At 38.8% G+C, this 17,530-nt stretch overlaps 1 protein-coding gene across 9 annotated transcripts; it reads left to right on the top strand.

The window, feature by feature from the left end:
• The first annotated feature begins 222 nt into the window (after positions 1-222).
• Positions 223-17,269, top strand: LINS1 (lines homolog 1). Of its 9 annotated transcripts, none has more exons than XM_055814726.1 (8): positions 223-301; positions 3,118-3,294; positions 4,411-4,949; positions 5,045-5,134; positions 6,380-6,521; positions 6,791-7,381; positions 10,635-10,815; positions 11,948-17,269. In XM_055814726.1, exons 3-8 carry the CDS (start codon positions 4,536-4,538, stop codon positions 12,843-12,845), a joined length of 2,316 nt encoding a protein of 771 aa, XP_055670701.1. In that variant the 5' UTR covers positions 223-301; positions 3,118-3,294; positions 4,411-4,535; the 3' UTR covers positions 12,846-17,269. The 9 variants fall into 9 exon arrangements, with proteins under 9 accessions (XP_055670701.1, XP_055670675.1, XP_055670716.1 ...); XM_055814700.1 differs by having other exon boundaries at positions 735-3,294; XM_055814730.1 differs by lacking the exon at positions 223-301 and adding an exon at positions 353-405.
• The last annotated feature ends 261 nt before the right edge of the window (positions 17,270-17,530 follow it).

The following is a 17,530-nucleotide window of genomic DNA, read 5'->3' as shown; positions in this document are numbered from 1 at the left end:
CTTTGCACCGAGCCGCCCCCCTCGGCTCGCTGCGGGGTCAGCGGGCAGGGACTGACCTCCGCCGCCGCCAATCAGCTGCCGCCGCGCTGGACCCGCCCCCAGCCGCGCGTCGCCGCCACGCTTGATTGGGAGCCGGGCTGACGGCGGCTCCGCCCATGGCTCGTCCCCCTTGCCGTAAAGGCGAGAGGGAGGGGGAGGGCTTTGCGACAGCGGCGGGGAGGGGAGAGGGGGCGGTTGCGGCCGTTCCGGCGTTTTGACGGAGGAGAGCTGGGCCTTACGGCGCCCTGTCTGCCGGGGGCGGGTGAGTGGCGGCTGTTGCCTAGCAGCGGTTGCCTAGCGGCGAGGCGGGGCGGGGCCCGTGTGCGCGGCGGCTCGGGGTGACTAAGCGGGGCCGCGAGCTTCCAGGTGGGGGGGGGCGAGGGGCGGGGCCGGGCTGGGGGGTGGTCGCACGCCTCGGGGGGAAGGAGCCGGGTCATGGCGGGCGGGCTGGGGGGGCCGGTTTGGCTAGGCGTGTTGAGGGGGCTTGAGGCCGGGTGAAGGAATGCGGGGCCGCGCCGGCTGAGGGGAGCTGAGGGGAGCGGCGGCGCGGGAGGCTGGGGCCGGCGGGAGCGGGCTGCGGCGGCTGCCGGGGCCCTCAGGAGGAGGGGAGCGAGGAGGCGGGCCTGCAGGCCGGGAGGGCGGCCGTTTCGGGGCAGTTGTTACACATCCATGCTCTCATCTCCCTTCCCCGGCAGCCCTGGCCTGCCCGCCAGTAACCCGGGGCTGGCGCTTCTGAAGCGCTGGTGTGAGGCACAGTAGGGGCCTGCGAGGCCGGATCGGGCCGCCTCGTCCCCTCTCTGGTGGCTACAGGTGCCTGCGGGAGCGCGGAAGGGGCATCTGGCACGCTTAGGTGTCACGGTTAACGGGGGATGGACAGCTCGCAGCCCAGGTTGTTTGCAACCTCTGGAAGGAAATGACATTATTTTAGAGGCGTTTACAGTGTTTCAGCACTGAGTGGAAGCGTATTCGTTATTGAGAGATGAGCCTACAGAGTCACGGCAGGTACAAGTAGTCTAATGTATGCTTACTTTCTTAAATGATTCAGCCATTGCATTGTGAGGAGATCGAGAACCTTCAGACTCACACCCAAAAGTCATGGACTGTAGTTTTGTTATGCTTTATCTGATTCATTTTTTAAATGAAAATACGGGGTTTTTTATTGTTTTCTCTCAGTTGCTACTCATGCGGTTAGCATTTAATGACATAGATAACAGGGAAAGACTAAGATGGGGACTAGGTAATAGCTTTCTCTAGTCATGCCTCTTTGCTAATGTCTCTGAATAATTGTGTGTCATCGTAAGCCATTTGTGTTAGTAAAAAAAAAAGCAATATCAACAATGTTAGTCCACTCAAATCAATGCTTTCTACAATTTTGTGCTAATTATCCCACCTTGTAGAAATATACATATTTTATAAGTCTGATTTAGGATATTCTGGAGGCATTTGCAACAGCTTAAATGTGACTTGCTTGGTTTATGATGGTCCCTAAACCTTACAGGCTTCAGGTGCCATCTGAGTTTTCATCTCCAGTTCTTCGTTTCCTTTTCTGTCAGGTCTCCTGTCATTCTGTTTGCAGCTCCACGTGACTTTGATTTTGATTTTAAAGCCTAAGTGGTCATGAAAATAATGTATAACAAAGTATTCATTTGGTTTTCTTTCTGTATAGTGTTCCTTTCTGTCTTCAGTCTTATCTATAAGGATTTTAGAACTGTTTCCTATTGTTTATGCAGGAGTCTGGCACTGTCAGGCATTACCTTAATGGAATTTTAGACTTTATCATTAATAAATAAATAATACAAGTGAGGGATGGAGTTTGTCACTTCTTGTGTATGAATGTGATTGCTTTTCATTACGCTTCAGCTTTGAGCTTTTCACTGTGCTGTCTTACTGTGTCTGAAACAACTCTGGTCATTGCCTTGACGTTTCCCCCCTCTGAAGTAAATTTCTTCAAAGTAAGCCCCCTCACATTTAATTTCCTTTTAATGACTTCTATTAATGAACTGTTGACATGTGTGAGTGAGACATATCTTTTATAAGATGTTTTTGTAAAGTGTTCTGCAAATTAATGGTATAATATACATGTATTATGGTAGGATCAGGGAAAGCACCACTAGTATCGTGTGGTGAAGGTAAAATCTCATAGTGGGTGTCCTAGAGGAGTTCTAAATCTCTTCTGCCTTAACAGCCTTGCTGTATTGTATGCATTTGTGCATGAGAGAGCTTTTCATTTACCATGTAGGATGATAATTCAAGTAGATCTTGAACACAGAAGTAAATGTATTGAGATAATTTTACTTCATTAGGTATTCATTGAGGAGGAAATAAAACTCAAAGATAGGAACAATAGCTATATAAAATATTCAGAGTGATTTCTGAAGAAATTTTACAAGGCTTCGGGTCATAAATTTCTACCTCAAATAGAATTCCAGATAGATTTTGCAAATGAAGAAGACATTTATTGTCTATACAGTATCAGATATATTCTTGACATCTAAAATGTGGAATACGGGAAGGATGGGGGAAGGGTTCCTAGTTCTATCAGGTGACAGGTGTGGAACATACTGTCATGTTTTGTAGTAGTCAGGTCAGCCATTGCTGAATGTGTCTTTAAAAGTACCACACTGGAATGAATTGTAGATCACTCCCCGCAGGCAACTTCTTACTCTCTAATTTTAGATTCTCTTCTGAAGGAAATAATTCCTGATGGTGGAAGAAGTGAGGAGTGTGTGTACCATATCTTGGTGTACCCCTAATCCTTTGTACCTTTGGAAAGCCGTTTTGTCAATGCATACTTCAGTTGCAGTTAAAAAATCAAATTGTAAAAAAGAAGGTGTAATTATCAATGTTTGATAGTGTTTTTAAAAATTGCGAAGATTATAAACTAAAAAAAAGTCTTATATACTGAATTTTGTAGTTTCATTGTTTTCTAATATTCTGCTAAAAAGCAATAATAATTTAAAATACTTGGTCTGATGATAAGTGCAAGTGTAATGGATTCATAGATGGGAAGATCTTTAAAGTTTCTTACCAGTTCAGCTGTTTTCTTACCATACTGAGCAGTTTTCTTCCGTTGTTAAGGAAGAGGAAATGTAACATCTAAATAAAAGCCAACTGTGGACAGATAGCTTCAGGAATCTACCTGGAAGTCTACCTGGATGATTATGCCAGACTTAAAGAAAGGGATCCAAAAAGCATGCAAAAAGAAAATTCCTATAAACAACAAAATTCCCACTACTAACTTCGCAGTACATCAAGGTAATGAGTTTGAGGGGGTTTTTTATTGAAAGAGTTCTGGTTAGATGACATGTTAAAACTGGCTTAAAAACATAAGTATTACAGACTAGAATTGCTATTAATATAGATGAAAAAGAAACCCTGTTCTTAAGTATATCCTTTTTGTTTTCTGGGGAGATACAATACCTGTCTAGCCTTTTACAAAATGGTTAGAAAACTGTGGGTGCTTAGGTGCTCATACTTTAAAGAGAGATTTGAGTTCTATAGCTCTTCTTCTGAAGCTATAGTGAATGTTCCAGTGTTGTGATTAAAAGATACGTTCTATGGACATGGTGATAAAGATGGGGTTTTTTATACCTTTCCTGAATATGGCTAAGTATCTTTATTGGCTCTTAATAGGTTTTATGCTTTGTTTTTTAAGTATTTTTTAATTTTAGACTTTTCAGTCACTGGGCCCTTTGAGACCAGGCCTGTGACATTGCTGATCCTTTGCATTATCTGAAAACCCTTTTGGGTTTCAAGATGTAGGTGCTCAGAATTAGAGTTCTGCATTTGTAGATGCAAAGGAATTCTTTGGTCCTCCTTAGCAAATTAAGAGCCCAGTTGTCCCCTTCTGTATATTCATGCTATTCAGCTTGTAGGCTGTGTGAAGCAGAAGACAAGACTTGTCCTTTGGTTTACATTTTTGGGGGTTTTTTGAGAGGTGCTGCCACGTCCAGCCTTGGCGGAGCAATAAACATTGCCAGTTCAGTTGAAAATTTGCTGTTGAAACTTTGTGCCTGTTTTTGGAGGAATCTGTCCCAAAAGAAATGAGGATTTAGTAGTTTTAGCAGTTTAGAGAAAGACTTTATATTTTTCAGCAGTAGACCCTAGTAACAGTCATTTTTGGTTTTGTTAGTTCCAGCAAATTAATGTTGGTGTCAGCAGAATAATACTGGATCTGTAAACTTCTTCACAGCATACATTTTAATGTCTCATTGGGACAGTTTTGTGCAGCTATCACTCTTGCTGTTTTTAAACAATGAATTTGTATTTTCAAAATAAGTTTAATAATGGTATATTAACGCTAAAAATGTGTGTTGTTCTTTTGTTTCTTTCTAGTTATCTGTTCAGTAATAGCAAAGTATTTATTTCTAGGTAACTTAGAAGAGAAATGCCTAATGGTGCTTCTGTTTCTCTTATTGGATAAAAATAACTTGGAAGCTGATTTGCATTGACCATGAATAATCAGTGAAGACATACAGCATTTTCTGGAATATTGAATGTTCGTAATGAAGATCTGTCTTCTGCAGCAGTTGTATAAGGACGTACTGGCTGGTGTTCCACTAGCAAAGGAAAGCCATCACTATACCTCTTTACTTAATCTGTGTGTGGAGCAGTCACTAGAAGGAGATGAATCGTGTAATCGGATGCATCTGCCATCTACTAATGGTGGTATTAGGATCCATCAGGACACTGATATGTCAGATGCAGTTGTTCCTACAACAGATGATACATCAAATAGCTTTGCAAACATGAGCTCCTCATTCTGTCCACGAGAAGTGATGCTCCTTCAGTTGACCTTGATCAAGATGATGGTTGCTAAAGCAGAGTCCCAGGAAATTGAATTCAATACAAGACAGAAGTACTGTGAAATCTTTGTCCTTCTGAATGAGTCAAAAATTGACTCAAAATTGGTAAGCTTTTATAAACTTCTGAAAACATTTTGGGAAAAGGAGAAAAAAAAAAAAAAGGAACATGCGTTGGGTACTTTTTCTTTTTACATCTGCAGATTTGTCTGCTCGATAGTTCTGATCAGCTGTTATCTCACATGGCTTCAGAAAGTTTAGCCTCTCTTGTGTATTTCCAGCTGAAGGAAGAGGTGAGTATGGCATAACTTTTTACTTTTTACAGCTTAAAAGAATGGCTTAGTGAATAGAGGTGAGTATGGCATAACTTTTTACAGCTTAAGAGTGGCTTAGTGAGTATGTGCCTTGAAGTTGTTCCATTGAACTCTAGAGCCAAGTTTTTATAGTGTTTATATAGCACAAAAGCAGTCACTGTATGACTACTGTAAAACCTAAAAGTACTTCCAAAGAGGCTCCTTTCATAAGCAGACCCACAGAGCAGCATCAGAACTGCTCCTTTCCTCAGTCTGTTACCTGCATGTCAGCTCTGCTCCAGCTTTCTGAAAGGCACGTCTGCACTCTGCTGATGGTCCCCTCCAAATGCCACACACTTTGGTTGAAGGGTGTTTAGCTCCAGTATCGGGAACAATGTGAAGTTCATACAAGATAATACTATGGGATAGTTCTTCCATCAAGTGTGTCTTCAGGGTTTTTGGGTTGTAAGTGATGGATGGGAAGGAGATGTAGGGAGTATTCTAAGTGAGTACTTCAGGTGCGTTAGGAGGGGCATGGAATGTAGAAAGGAAGATCAAGTGTATAACAGAAGTTTATAATGTGAGGAGGAATGTCTTTCTATTTAAAAATCTGGAAATTTTTTGGAACTATTTTAGGGTAAAATGTGTGTAGATGACAAGAAATAATTCTCTTTAAGGTTGCAATACAGCTATTTCAAAAAACCCAGTAATCCAACTACCAATATTTTTACAGTTAGTTGATATCAGTCAGGTGATGCAGCCGGTAAGAATAGGTAATAACATATTGAAAGTTAATCAAAAGCCTTTCTGTATTTTCTTGTTTGAATATTCCCATTACTTGAGAGTTTTTTTACTTGCTGCGTATTTGGTTAATGTGTACTGTAGCTTCCATCTCTGAACATAGAATTCTCTCAGAAATGTTTGTAATGTTTCTGGCAAAGCTGTATGGGAATTATGAATTCAGATGTGGGCTGTCTACAGCGTTATCTGATTTTGGGTCGGTCATATGATGTTAGGAGGTTCTCTGGAAAATACAGGTAATTTCTATTGCATGCATATGTGACTTCATGTTTGTAAATAGAGACCTATGTACTTAAAAGGCACGGGACAGATATATTGTTTCTACCACTGTTTTGTCTATGCCTACATTTGAATCCTTTTAATGTACAACTTAAAGTCATTGTATTATGATTTAATTTGCACAGCAATGGTAAAGCATACTCTTTCCCTAACAAATTTTCATAGAATATGGTCAATGTCACCTGGCTCACCTTTAGTTTGAAGACTCTTTCAGGATTCCCTGTGAATACGCAGCTGGCGGAATGTCTGTGGACTCTTACAGCTATTATCAAGGACATACTGAAAGATGAAGTTTTATCCGGTGCAGGTATGGTAGTGATTTGTTTTATGGTGTTATCGATATGCGAGTGCCCACTAGGGGGGGGAATGTTCCTTGTAATCTCATCTAAAGTAACTTGACTAAAGAACACCTGTTTTCTTTGTTATAAAGAGAGTAACTATAAAGGAAGTACTATTAAAAATGGAGTGGTTTAAACATGCTTAAAAACTGAGAATAGTCGATCACCTTTTTTATGTTTATTTGATAATTTAGCTATGTTACCCTCCAGCTCCGTAACCACCTTCTTCTTGCTGTAGGTATTTTGAAGAAGTTGTTGGCTCCTCTTGATGCTGTGCTTGAAGGATTTTATGACTCCATTCTGTTCCATCATTTTGACAGTCATCACTATACTTCACCTTATTCTAAAGCTGCAAACAATTTGATCAGTTTTATAGATCTGCTTGAAGCACTTTTGGCTTCTAGAATTCAATTAGAACTACTGCTCAGATGCCAGAGAGTGTTGTTTTTGAAAGTTTCTTATGTCCTGAACCTCATCAGCTCATCGGTTCACTACTTAATCAAGAAGAAGTTAATTATGCTCCTTAAAAAATGTGTCCTTTCTGACTCTAGAGAAGATGCTGTAAGTAGATCACTGTTTTTAGAAAACCCATCTTTATGTGAGGATATGCTTGCACTGAGTACTGCTGTTCTGCAGACTGTGAATTTGACTTGGCTTAATCAAGTCCCACTCCGTGAAAAGGCCAACTACTTTGGAGGCAGTGAAGCTGTTCCTGGAGATGATAACCAAGGTGGTTATGACCAGACTGTTCTTAGAGCCTTAAGTCTGGTTGTGCTTAAAGCACTGGAATTCAAGTTTCAGAACTCTGCTACAGAAGCTGAAATCAAAGGTAATCGTCTTTTTTAGCTTTTTCATTAAGCAGCAAGAGTTTTTAAAGCTTTCAGGTTTTGTAGTCACAGCTCATTAAGACAGTAAATAGAATTCAGCTGAATTAGTGGTGGTGGGAGGGAGGAAAGAGAAGACCCACCCAGGAAACCTGTTATCACTGTGTCCTGCCTAATTAGTTGTCCCTATGCATTTTATCCTATCCTTAGCCCTGCGATGTGGGGGACTTGAAACAGCTGCATTTGGGATTGAAAACTTTTCCTGTTAAGAGCATGTGTTAATATTTGAAATAGTTGAGGCAGCTTGGGAACACAGGCTCTTCTCCAGTTGGAAAAGGAGAGCCCACAGTATGAGCATCTACTCTCTTCAGGGTGGGGAACTAAAAGGAACCGCAGGTGATGCACTCCTGTTTTCAAATGTGGAGGCAGAACTTTAAGTACCATTGTTTTGATTGAAGCTACTAGACATTACTGTCAGACAAATAATGGAATAGGGCAAAACTAGCAGTGGTACAAAAGGTAAAAATAATGAAGCTATAAAGGAAGAGACATTAAAATTATGAGACTTGGCAGAGTATAGTGGTTGTGTTCTTCACCCAGACTTCTAGGTCTAGTCCTTTGAGTTAGTAGGTGTGAAGCATACTTTTCATACCTGCTTACTTGAGTGTGTTTGTTCTACTGAGCAGATCAATTAAGTTGGAGGAAGAGCAGATCTGTCCCTTGTGCTAGGGCTATGCCACAGGGCAGGCAGTGGGATGGCAGGGGAATGCTGTGTAACTTGTGTTCCTGACGGGGGAAGATGCGTTACTGTGTCACGCTGGTAGCTAGTTAGTAGTTGTCTTTGTGCTGCAATGAAGTGGTGGGGTGAGGTTTTTTGCTTGAGACACTCCTGGAATCCCGTCTTCCCAATTGCCTTTTTACCTCTGAGGGGCACGTGATGCACATCTGATGCTAAGCCATGTGAATGTGCAAATGCTATGATCAAAGCAGCTTGCTGTCCCTGGATTACAGGCTTTATGGCAAAAATGGAAAAGCAGTTCTGAAGCAGTGTTTCTAGTCAGATACATGTGAGAATGGGTGTTCCTTATTGTCAGCCAATTGGTGATGTGGCAAAAAGTAACAAATAATTCCTATTTCTTTTTAAACAAGGATGAAATTTTACAGCATTTCAAACATACTGAGGCATTTTAATACAAGTTCTAGATGTGTTATCTTACCTTTTGTATCCCTATGGTATGTAGCAAGCATAAAATAAATTTTTAATTCATCTGACTGTGTAAAAGAGTGATGGACTTCTGTAAGACAGCTTCTGACACTTTTTCCAGATTTTGGAATATGTTATATTTGTGAATGCCAGTTGCATTCTTAGAGTTTTTAAAATATTTGTAGAGAGTATTTTACTCGCCAATCCACCTCCTGAAAAATGTATAGAGACTGAGATTGTCTAAGAACAAGTGAATAGAAAAAAAGTAGATTAAATCTGTTTTAGATGTCTCTATGAAAACTCTTTCTCACAGAAAAATCATCTCCTTTCTTTTCCAGATTCATAACACAAAAATGAGTTCTTTAATTAGATTCAAATAGCCCAACTGTCAAGAGGAATTTCAAGTTGAAAGGAATGGTGCTTCTATTTTAGTGGCATTAAATTAAGTGGTTAAAATAAGCACCAGAATGCTTTAATATGCTAACTTCCCTTCCGGGAAGCTGCTTGATCTTATCATTATTTTTTTTTTTTATTACCATGAATTACAGTGGCTTAACTTTAATTCATTTCAATTTTGAGAGTAATTTCCAGATAGCTTTGATTTATAGGGAAGAATTTCAGCCTGAATAGTAACTATTAATAACAAAGATAATTTGCTTTCCTGTTATTTGCTAAGAGGAAAAGCAAATTTTAAAGTTAAATATTAAGGAAAACCACATAATGATGTGGTAAGTAAAACTGATTCCCACGTTGCAGGAAACTTTTCAAAAGCAGTAATCGCTGTCAGTATAAATGATGCAACTGTGCTCTTCAAGCCATACTATACTTCCAGCAGCATTAGGGTTCTTACTTAAGGAGTACCTTTGGGGTAAAGGTATACCTCGCTATGGTTTTTTTCTGTTTTTTAAACATTGAGCGTGTGCTGTGTTACATGAAAAACTGCTACTTAGCACCATGCTACCTAGTATGCCATTAGTATTGAAGAGGTTTCTTGACTTAGTCTGTCATATGAATACATTTTACGAGTAAGCTGCTGCAGTAAACTGGCATAAAGTTGGAGGTGCTTTTTGTATCCAAGAGTGCCATGTTTAGAGGGAGGGGAAAAATGAAGATCTGCAGGAAAAAAGTTGCTTACATTAATCCTTACAGCAAGGATTCTAGACCATCTCATGAAGGTACCTTTATCCTAAGCCTGTATGTACTTGAAAACTGAAATAATCCATGAGTAATTTCTTTTACTGCAGTTAATTTTTACAGTGAACCACACTGCAGGGGGGTTGCTTCAATCCTATTGAAACATGACAATTGTATTACTGTTTCATATGGGAAGAACTATCTGAGATGAAATCTCAGCAGAGTGCTCATACAGGATCATTACATCTGTGGTATTGACTTGATTACGATTTACCTTTTTTCAGTTTGTGAGGTACCAGTGAAGCTATGTAATTGGGGAGCTAAAGGAAAGTATAAATCCCAGCTGTGTAGGTGTAGTTACATTTTTGTAGGTTTCCTGATACACCTGGATTTTTGGAGGTATAATCTTTTTCAGTAGTCCGCAAATTTAGGTGTGAGAGGATTCACTCTATTGTACCCTAAACTTTCTAGGTGACCTCTGATTATTCTTTCTTGAACTCCAAGAAAATAAATAATGCTGTTAGATGAATAAATGATGTCCTTAAGTTGCATCTTCCTTGTGGGGGGGCAGGCAGTATCTAATGAGTAAATTAACTTTCCGCAGGTTACTTATGTTAACATTGGCATCTAAACATTGATATATCTAGAGTTTATTAGAGTAGCCATTCACATTGAATTTAGGGTTAGATAACTTAACTGCTTTTGGTTTTCTGCAAAATGTTTCTTTATTTCTTTGATACCAAGAAGCAAGAACTAACCTCTAAAACTTGATGCTGTGTAAATCAGTTGAGCTAAGGAATGATAAATGCATTTATTATCTGTTATGTCTTGTTAATTTAAAAAATAAAAAGTGTATGTTGTTCAGTAACAAAAAATGTATAGCACATTCATGGTTACTTTTTTTTTCCCCCCCCACACAGGAGACTTCCATAGTTTCATGTCCCAGCTGTTGATATTCTGGAGGAGTCATGTGAAGTCTTCTGCACAGTCTCACCCATTTGTACATCACTGTGAATGGCTCTCCTTGATTTTCATAGAGCAAGATGATGATATGTGGGAAGCTGCTAAAGCTTTATTACTTATTTATTTAAAAATTGATAGGTTAGTGTACAATTTATTTGACAGACCTATGAAGAATTGTAATTTAGTGAGGTTATTGTGGTATATTTAACACTTCCAGTGATTACTTCTGTATAAAGAAAGATAGCTGTAATAATAATAAAAAAACAACCTCAGGACAATGTAATAGTGTATGGTGTAAGAGCAGTTCACTTTGCTGATAATTTGATTACGTTTTTTGGATTGAAATGAGGGAGTTACGCAACAGTTTCCTATTAAATATTTTATCGTATCCTGTAACTCAGAATAATTGACTTCACAATCTAAAACAGTGGTTAGATGCAGAGAAAAGGTAAAACTCTTTTCTTTCAACACTGAGAGTCTGACGTGAACGGGACATATTCTCATCCCTGGATGTGTTCAAAGCCAGGCTCAATGGGGCTTTGAGCAACCTGGTTTGGTGGAAGGTGTCCCTGCCCATGGCAGGGGGTTTGGAATGAGATGGTCTTCAAGGTCCCTTCCAACCCAAACCATCCTACGTTACTATAATTAAACTTCAAGAAATCAGGCACTTTTGGCAAAGTAGCCCTCTGATTGGACCCGTGTTAATTCTAGCTAGTTGATTAAAAACTGTTATTGTTAATGACTGAAATGTGTTCTTCAGCAATTTGTTCTGGACATTCACTGCTTCACTGTTGTTTAAATTACCATATGAGACATTATCCTAATTTATAAAAGGTCCCTCAAGCTTCAAATGTGAAGATACAGCAAGTAGTATCTTAGATACACACAATTCCTAGACACCTAAATAAAAGTAGGGCACTCTTTTCCGATGTGCTTAGCATCCTGAAAGTTAATCTGTGTTCAGGTTTATGAAAGTATTAAAACAACAATTCTCATATTCTAAGTAACTTTGTTTATTCTGTCATGTTTCCTGTGGAAGAGTGCTGTTTAAGAAGGCCTGCTTTATGTGCTTTGGCTTCCTAAACTGCCTGATCTCCTCGCCCCACCTGCCTACCTTCTTCTTCATTCTAATATAAAACCTTCTCGTTCGGTTTTTGTTTTTTGACAAAATCAAAAAAGATATAGAATACCATTTTCTGGACATACCTGGCTTTTTTTCAAAAAAGTAAACTTCAGTTGAATTTAATCCATTTCATGACTTACTTTTCAGATTACGGCACGATGCTGCTGCTAACTTAAGCCAAAAAGAGGAGGAAACCTGGAACTTCCTTATACATGCAAGTGGATGTAATCCTCACTGTATCTTTTTATCTTTTCTGGAAAAAATTGCATTTGATTCCACAGTACTACTAGATTTTTTGATTTCATCAGAAACTTGCTTTCTGGAGTACTTGGTAAGATACTTAAAGCTTCTTAGAAAAGACTGGCATCAGTTTGTAGATGTCTGTAACCATTTTGACAGCAAACACAGAACTGTTCAATCAATTTTTTCTGTCAGGCCACCCCATGAAGAAAAACAAAGCTGTGTGACTGATGAGAGTTTGCAAAATCCTTGTTGTGGACCAGAACCACAGACTCTGCTATCTTTGGCTTCTTCTCACAATTACTTGGTGTTTACAACAGAGCAAAGTGATAATGAAATTGCAGAGTCTAAGCAGTCTAACTCATTGATATGCACTGATAGTACATCTCTGCTGGGTTCTCTTCAAAGTCTTGTTAATTATGACAGCTCAGAAGACTCTGCATTAGAATCAGATGGAAAAGAGTGCTTGGTAAACACAAAGCAGGTGCCTTCAAATAATGAGGGTGAGACAAGGATAAGGGAAACTGGTTGTAGCTACACAGATGATAAATGGAATACACTGGAGCCTGAAGTGTTGCCTCTGAAACAAAAGGATTCTAATACCTCATCCTGTCTGACTTGTATGGCGTCTTCAGATAACATCATTTCCCAAAGAATAATGCTTTACAAATCAACAAAATGTTTGGAAGAACTGCAAAAAGCTATTTCCAAGTTGCAGAGAAGAGATCTTTTCCCGTATAATCCATCTGCATTGTTGAAACTACTTAGCCACATTGAGAAGATCAGTAATAACATGAATCCGTAATAATCCAAAGAAGTGTTCTAGTGATTGATTTTTTTATTTTATTTTTTTTAACTAGCATACTAGGGAATATTTCTTTGAGATTAATGACTTCTAAAGCTCATGCCTGTTGCACCTCTCAGTGTATTTAACCTCGAACAGGATAAGCATGGTTTTGGTTGACACCTTAAAAATCTGCAATTGTATTCAGTGAAACAATGCATTACCTTAGGCTCCTAGACTTATTCATGGTATGTATGTCAGTGTACAGTATATAAGGATTAATTGTTAGGTATTCAAAATTTGATAATAAATTACTAATGTGGAAGCTTATCAACAATACTTAAAAGTATCATCAATTCTACTTACTGTCATTCTATATATGAAGTCATTGCCGGATTGGTAGTGGTTTATGGACGACATTGCAGTGTTAGTGCAACACTTGACTGCTTAGAGGTTGAACTAAATAAAATACTTTAGTCGGAGTTTTAGCACATCTGAATGTCCACGTAGAGGAAAGCACTAATGCAGGACACAGTACTATCACAAACACAATAAGCCATGCCACACTTTTCTTGGCTGCTTAACTAATGCCTAGGATGTAGGTTTTTCAGCTTTTACTGTTTGCCTGACTTAAACAGCAGTGTTATTTCACTGAAAATTTAATTTACTTTTTCATAGTATTTTATGGTCTATTCCTTTTAATTAAAAGGAAAGGGAGATGTGGGACTGGTACATATATTGCCTATTTATATAACATTTTAGTGAAGCATTATATCTAGAATCAAGCTTAGGTAATACAGAAGTGAAATTACAACAGTTCTTCACATCCATTACATATTTTATATTAATACATGTGTTAAATCAGAAACAGATAACTAGAAATTAAGTGTCTGCAGCAAGGTGGATATTTAATTTCTTATACTTAAATGTTTTATTTGATTAACCTAAAAGGTAAGTGTGTAAGACTGCTTGGGGAGAGTTAGTTTAGAACAGGATCCAAACCAGTGTGTGCACTTAGCAGGAAGCCATCTAAAGCTGGTACGCGTAATGTGCAGCTTGTAACGATTGTACAAGGGTTAGGTGATGGGGAAGTACTGATGATGGGGATTGCTGTAAAAATATCAGACCTCATCAGATCTGTGAGAAGCAGTTTTCTTTTTAGGATTCTCTTGATGGTAAGTGCTCTATTCTGAGAACCAAGTAAGCTCTGTCTTCCTTTTAAATAGCTATTTAATGTTAATTAATACAGTTGCTGAGTTAAGACCAACAGTCTCTGGAGGAGGTGACTCTGACCCCCAGATCTCTGTGGCCATCTTCTAGATTAGTCTTGAGCTCTGAACTGGTGAATCAGCACTGTTGGGAGAGGAAGAAAACTAGATGAATCATATGGGATAGTTTAGCTGGAAATTATAGTGCTTTCCAGAGGTGCTTAAGTAGTATGAATGCTGAAGCAGGAAGGTTTGAACCTCAATTTTATTCTTTCAGGCTGACAGCTGTAATCACTTGGCAGTTATATAGGAAAGAGTGATCCCCTTCACTGGCATGTAGGGGACCTGAATAATCTGTGTGTTCATTGTGCTTTGGTTTCTTCCCAAGATAACTTTTGTGCTTAGGAGTAGGTAAGAATGTCAATGAATGGAACTTCTACGCATGCTTATAGCTCCTCTAGTCAAAAACTAACCTCTGAGTTGTCCAGGGCAGAAGAATGCCTGGTTTCTCTTTACTGTTTGAACTTCGTTGTGCTCTAGGGGCAGAGTTGCTCATGCCTCTAGGCATGTTCAAAGATACAGCTCCAAACAACTTGAGAACTTTTCAGTTCAAACAAGGGAAGTGCCTTTGGCAAGGCAGTTGAGCAGGAGCTTCTCAAGATCGCCATTTTAAACGTAGGTAGGTACTTGCGTTTCAGTGAAATCCTTTCAGCAATCCTTACTTCTTTTCTAGTCTAGCCTTTTCTGACTGGTTTATTATAACTGAGAAACTTCACTGTTTTCACTGAACATGGTATTGTTCAGCATTTTTTGGTCCATAATTTGCCAGCTGGAACTATCTAAATTGCAGCAGTATTTCTCAGACACTGTTAAGATAAGGAGGGTGGGAAAGGTAGAATGGGGAGATAATTTTGGTTTTGTGAAGTGCTAGTCTTCTTGACTGTCAGTGATTACTACAACTATAAAAACTTCTTTGAAGTAAAAGTTTAGCAATCTTGGTGTGTAGAATTTAGCAAGAAGTGTAGGAGCCCTAATTTTTGATTTTTGAATACAGCAAATCCAATTACAATCCAACTGTATTTAATTCTTACAGGCATGAAGTTGATTGTGTGCCCGGCTGGTTATTAGTAGTGATCATTCCCACATGTTTCACTTCTCAGAAAGCCATTGTTTTAATTCTCAGAATGTTTTAGTGGTAAAAATGGGTAAATGTGGTTTGTATCTGGCAACAAGATACCTTAATGTGTTGATATTTTACCATTTATGAACTGTAGGACCTGAGATAGAGTAAAACTGATAGAAGTCAACTTTTTTTTTTATCGCACACAAAATGAGTGTGAGTGATGAAATGAGTAGCTAGTAGTACTATGGCTGTATTCAAAAAGTCTAGCAAAAAGAAAACACCGTGCAAAAGAATTTATATTTTAATCCATTGTGTGTATATAAGGTGGGGTGGTTGGGGGTTGTTTGGTTTGGGGGTTTTTATTGGCTTGAATTTTTACTATCTCAAATTTTTAGGCAGAGCTGTTGTTTCATTTGCTAGAGCAAATTATATCAGCTGCAGAACCTATCACCAATGTTAAATTAGAACTTTGGAAGTAGATCTGTTATTACTAGGAGGTTGATGTGCCTTAGCTTTGGATATTGATATCTAACAACTTTTCTTGTATTGTTTCAAAGCGAGACACAGAACAAATCAGGTGACCGGTTTGGAGACAGTTTTCTATCTGAGATGTCCACAGTCTCCATTTATGTCTGTGCAGTTGTTTGGAGGAGTTTACCTTCAACATCAATAGAATAAATTATGCTTTAATGAAGTAAGCAGTTACCACTAGAATTTGCTTACAGGATGTGCTTTTTATAAAGAATGTTTTTAAACTTGAGTATTTGTGGAGCTTGATTGCAATTACAGCTGAATCCAGGTGGTTCCATGCTTGTGGTTCTTCAAACTGGATTTTCTACAATATTTTTATGACTGCTTTCCATTCTAGTTTTAAGACTTGTAATGTGAGTTTTAATCCTGTAATACAAGAATAAAAACCAACCTTGAGGATTTTTGTATTTAAAATACTCGTATAAAGCTGGGAATAAGGAGCCTTGGTTGTTCCCTGGTTTATCATTGCAGGATAGGCATTGTTTGTACTTCTTCCAGTCAATCTGAGATGGTGTCTGAAGTCAGTATCAAGTATTATCACAGCCTCTCACAGTCAGAAGGAGTGAAAATGCTGCGGTCATTATAATTTTACTTCTGTGTGTTTTTCTCTTAGAGTTGTCTAAATGAGTTTGTAAATTATTGTTGTTTTTTGTACAACACTCTTAAGCTACCTGGTTCACTCTGAAATCTTGTTAGAAGCCAATTGTACAAGTCTGAGTGGATGATCGATGATAGACAGACTTTTTTACTATCACAGGCAGGCAAGGACCTGAACTTGGTTGAGAAAAGTCTCAGGGGTTTAAGCTTTTCCAAGTCATTGTCTTTTGAAATGTTGAGCAAATGAGTTTATTGCTGGTAACTGTCAGAGACACTTCAATAGACAGACAAGCTGGCTTGCTGCTGGTTTACATACAGCAAGGAAGGAAGGAATACCATGTATTTTGTAGTAAAAAGCTTGCGTGGAGAATTACAATATCCTTAGTTATTTCTGGTTCCTACTTGCCTGGGCTGCAAAACATGAATTTTGCAGTCAGCAGTGCCCTTTCGGGGGGAAGATTTGAAAAAATTGTGAAATGTTCAAAAAAGTAGCACACAACCTCAAAAGAAGTTGCACTGCTGAATGTTGGCCTCCTTAAAAGGTTGTAGGGAAGGTTTGTATTACATATCCTGAAACTACGTTTGGAGTTCTAGCTGCTAATTGTAGTTGTCACAGGATCTGCCCCGTCTGATCCTGCTGCTAGTGTTGAAACCTGAAGGATTTTCTGTGGAGCTTCTAAGAGTTTCCAAATGTCCATAGCTACTTTGAAGGAGGTAATAGTTAAGTAGAAAACAACGGATAAGATTTTGGAGCCTGTTTTGCAAAACAGCATGTATTGTTTATGTAAAAGGATTTGTTGTCAAATTTCAAAATCCTGTGTGCTTATTTCTACAGTCATTATGTTCATCTTTTGCTTGCTAGCTTTATCTTCAAATGTAACCTTCTAGAGTTTGTCAGCTCTTAGAGTAATTTTGTTACTACAGACTTATAGCTATTTCATGTAGGGATTTAACTGAAACATAAATAAATGCTTTGTGGAAACCTACCTCCAGTACTTGGCTTCCTTCATAGTATTTATATTCTTCAAGAAAAACTTGTATGAAGTGGTGTTCTCTTTCTGCTGACACCACTGCAGCTGCTGTGAGAATTAGGCAAAAATCCATTATGCTGCAAATATAAAAATCAACCTTTTTTTTTTTTTTTAAATTAATTATCTCCTCAAGAGAGAATCTGATACTTGGTCATCATCTGCAGAATACTGGTCCCTCTAAGGAGTGTTTCTTTGCCTAATATAAAAATACTGACT

The sequence above is a fragment of the Falco peregrinus genome, chromosome 1 (genome assembly GCF_023634155.1).
Source record: "Falco peregrinus isolate bFalPer1 chromosome 1, bFalPer1.pri, whole genome shotgun sequence".
Taxonomy (NCBI): Eukaryota; Metazoa; Chordata; class Aves; order Falconiformes; family Falconidae; genus Falco; species Falco peregrinus.
Note: the sequence above shows the minus strand (reverse complement) of the source record. Positions and strands in the feature narration are given on the sequence as shown.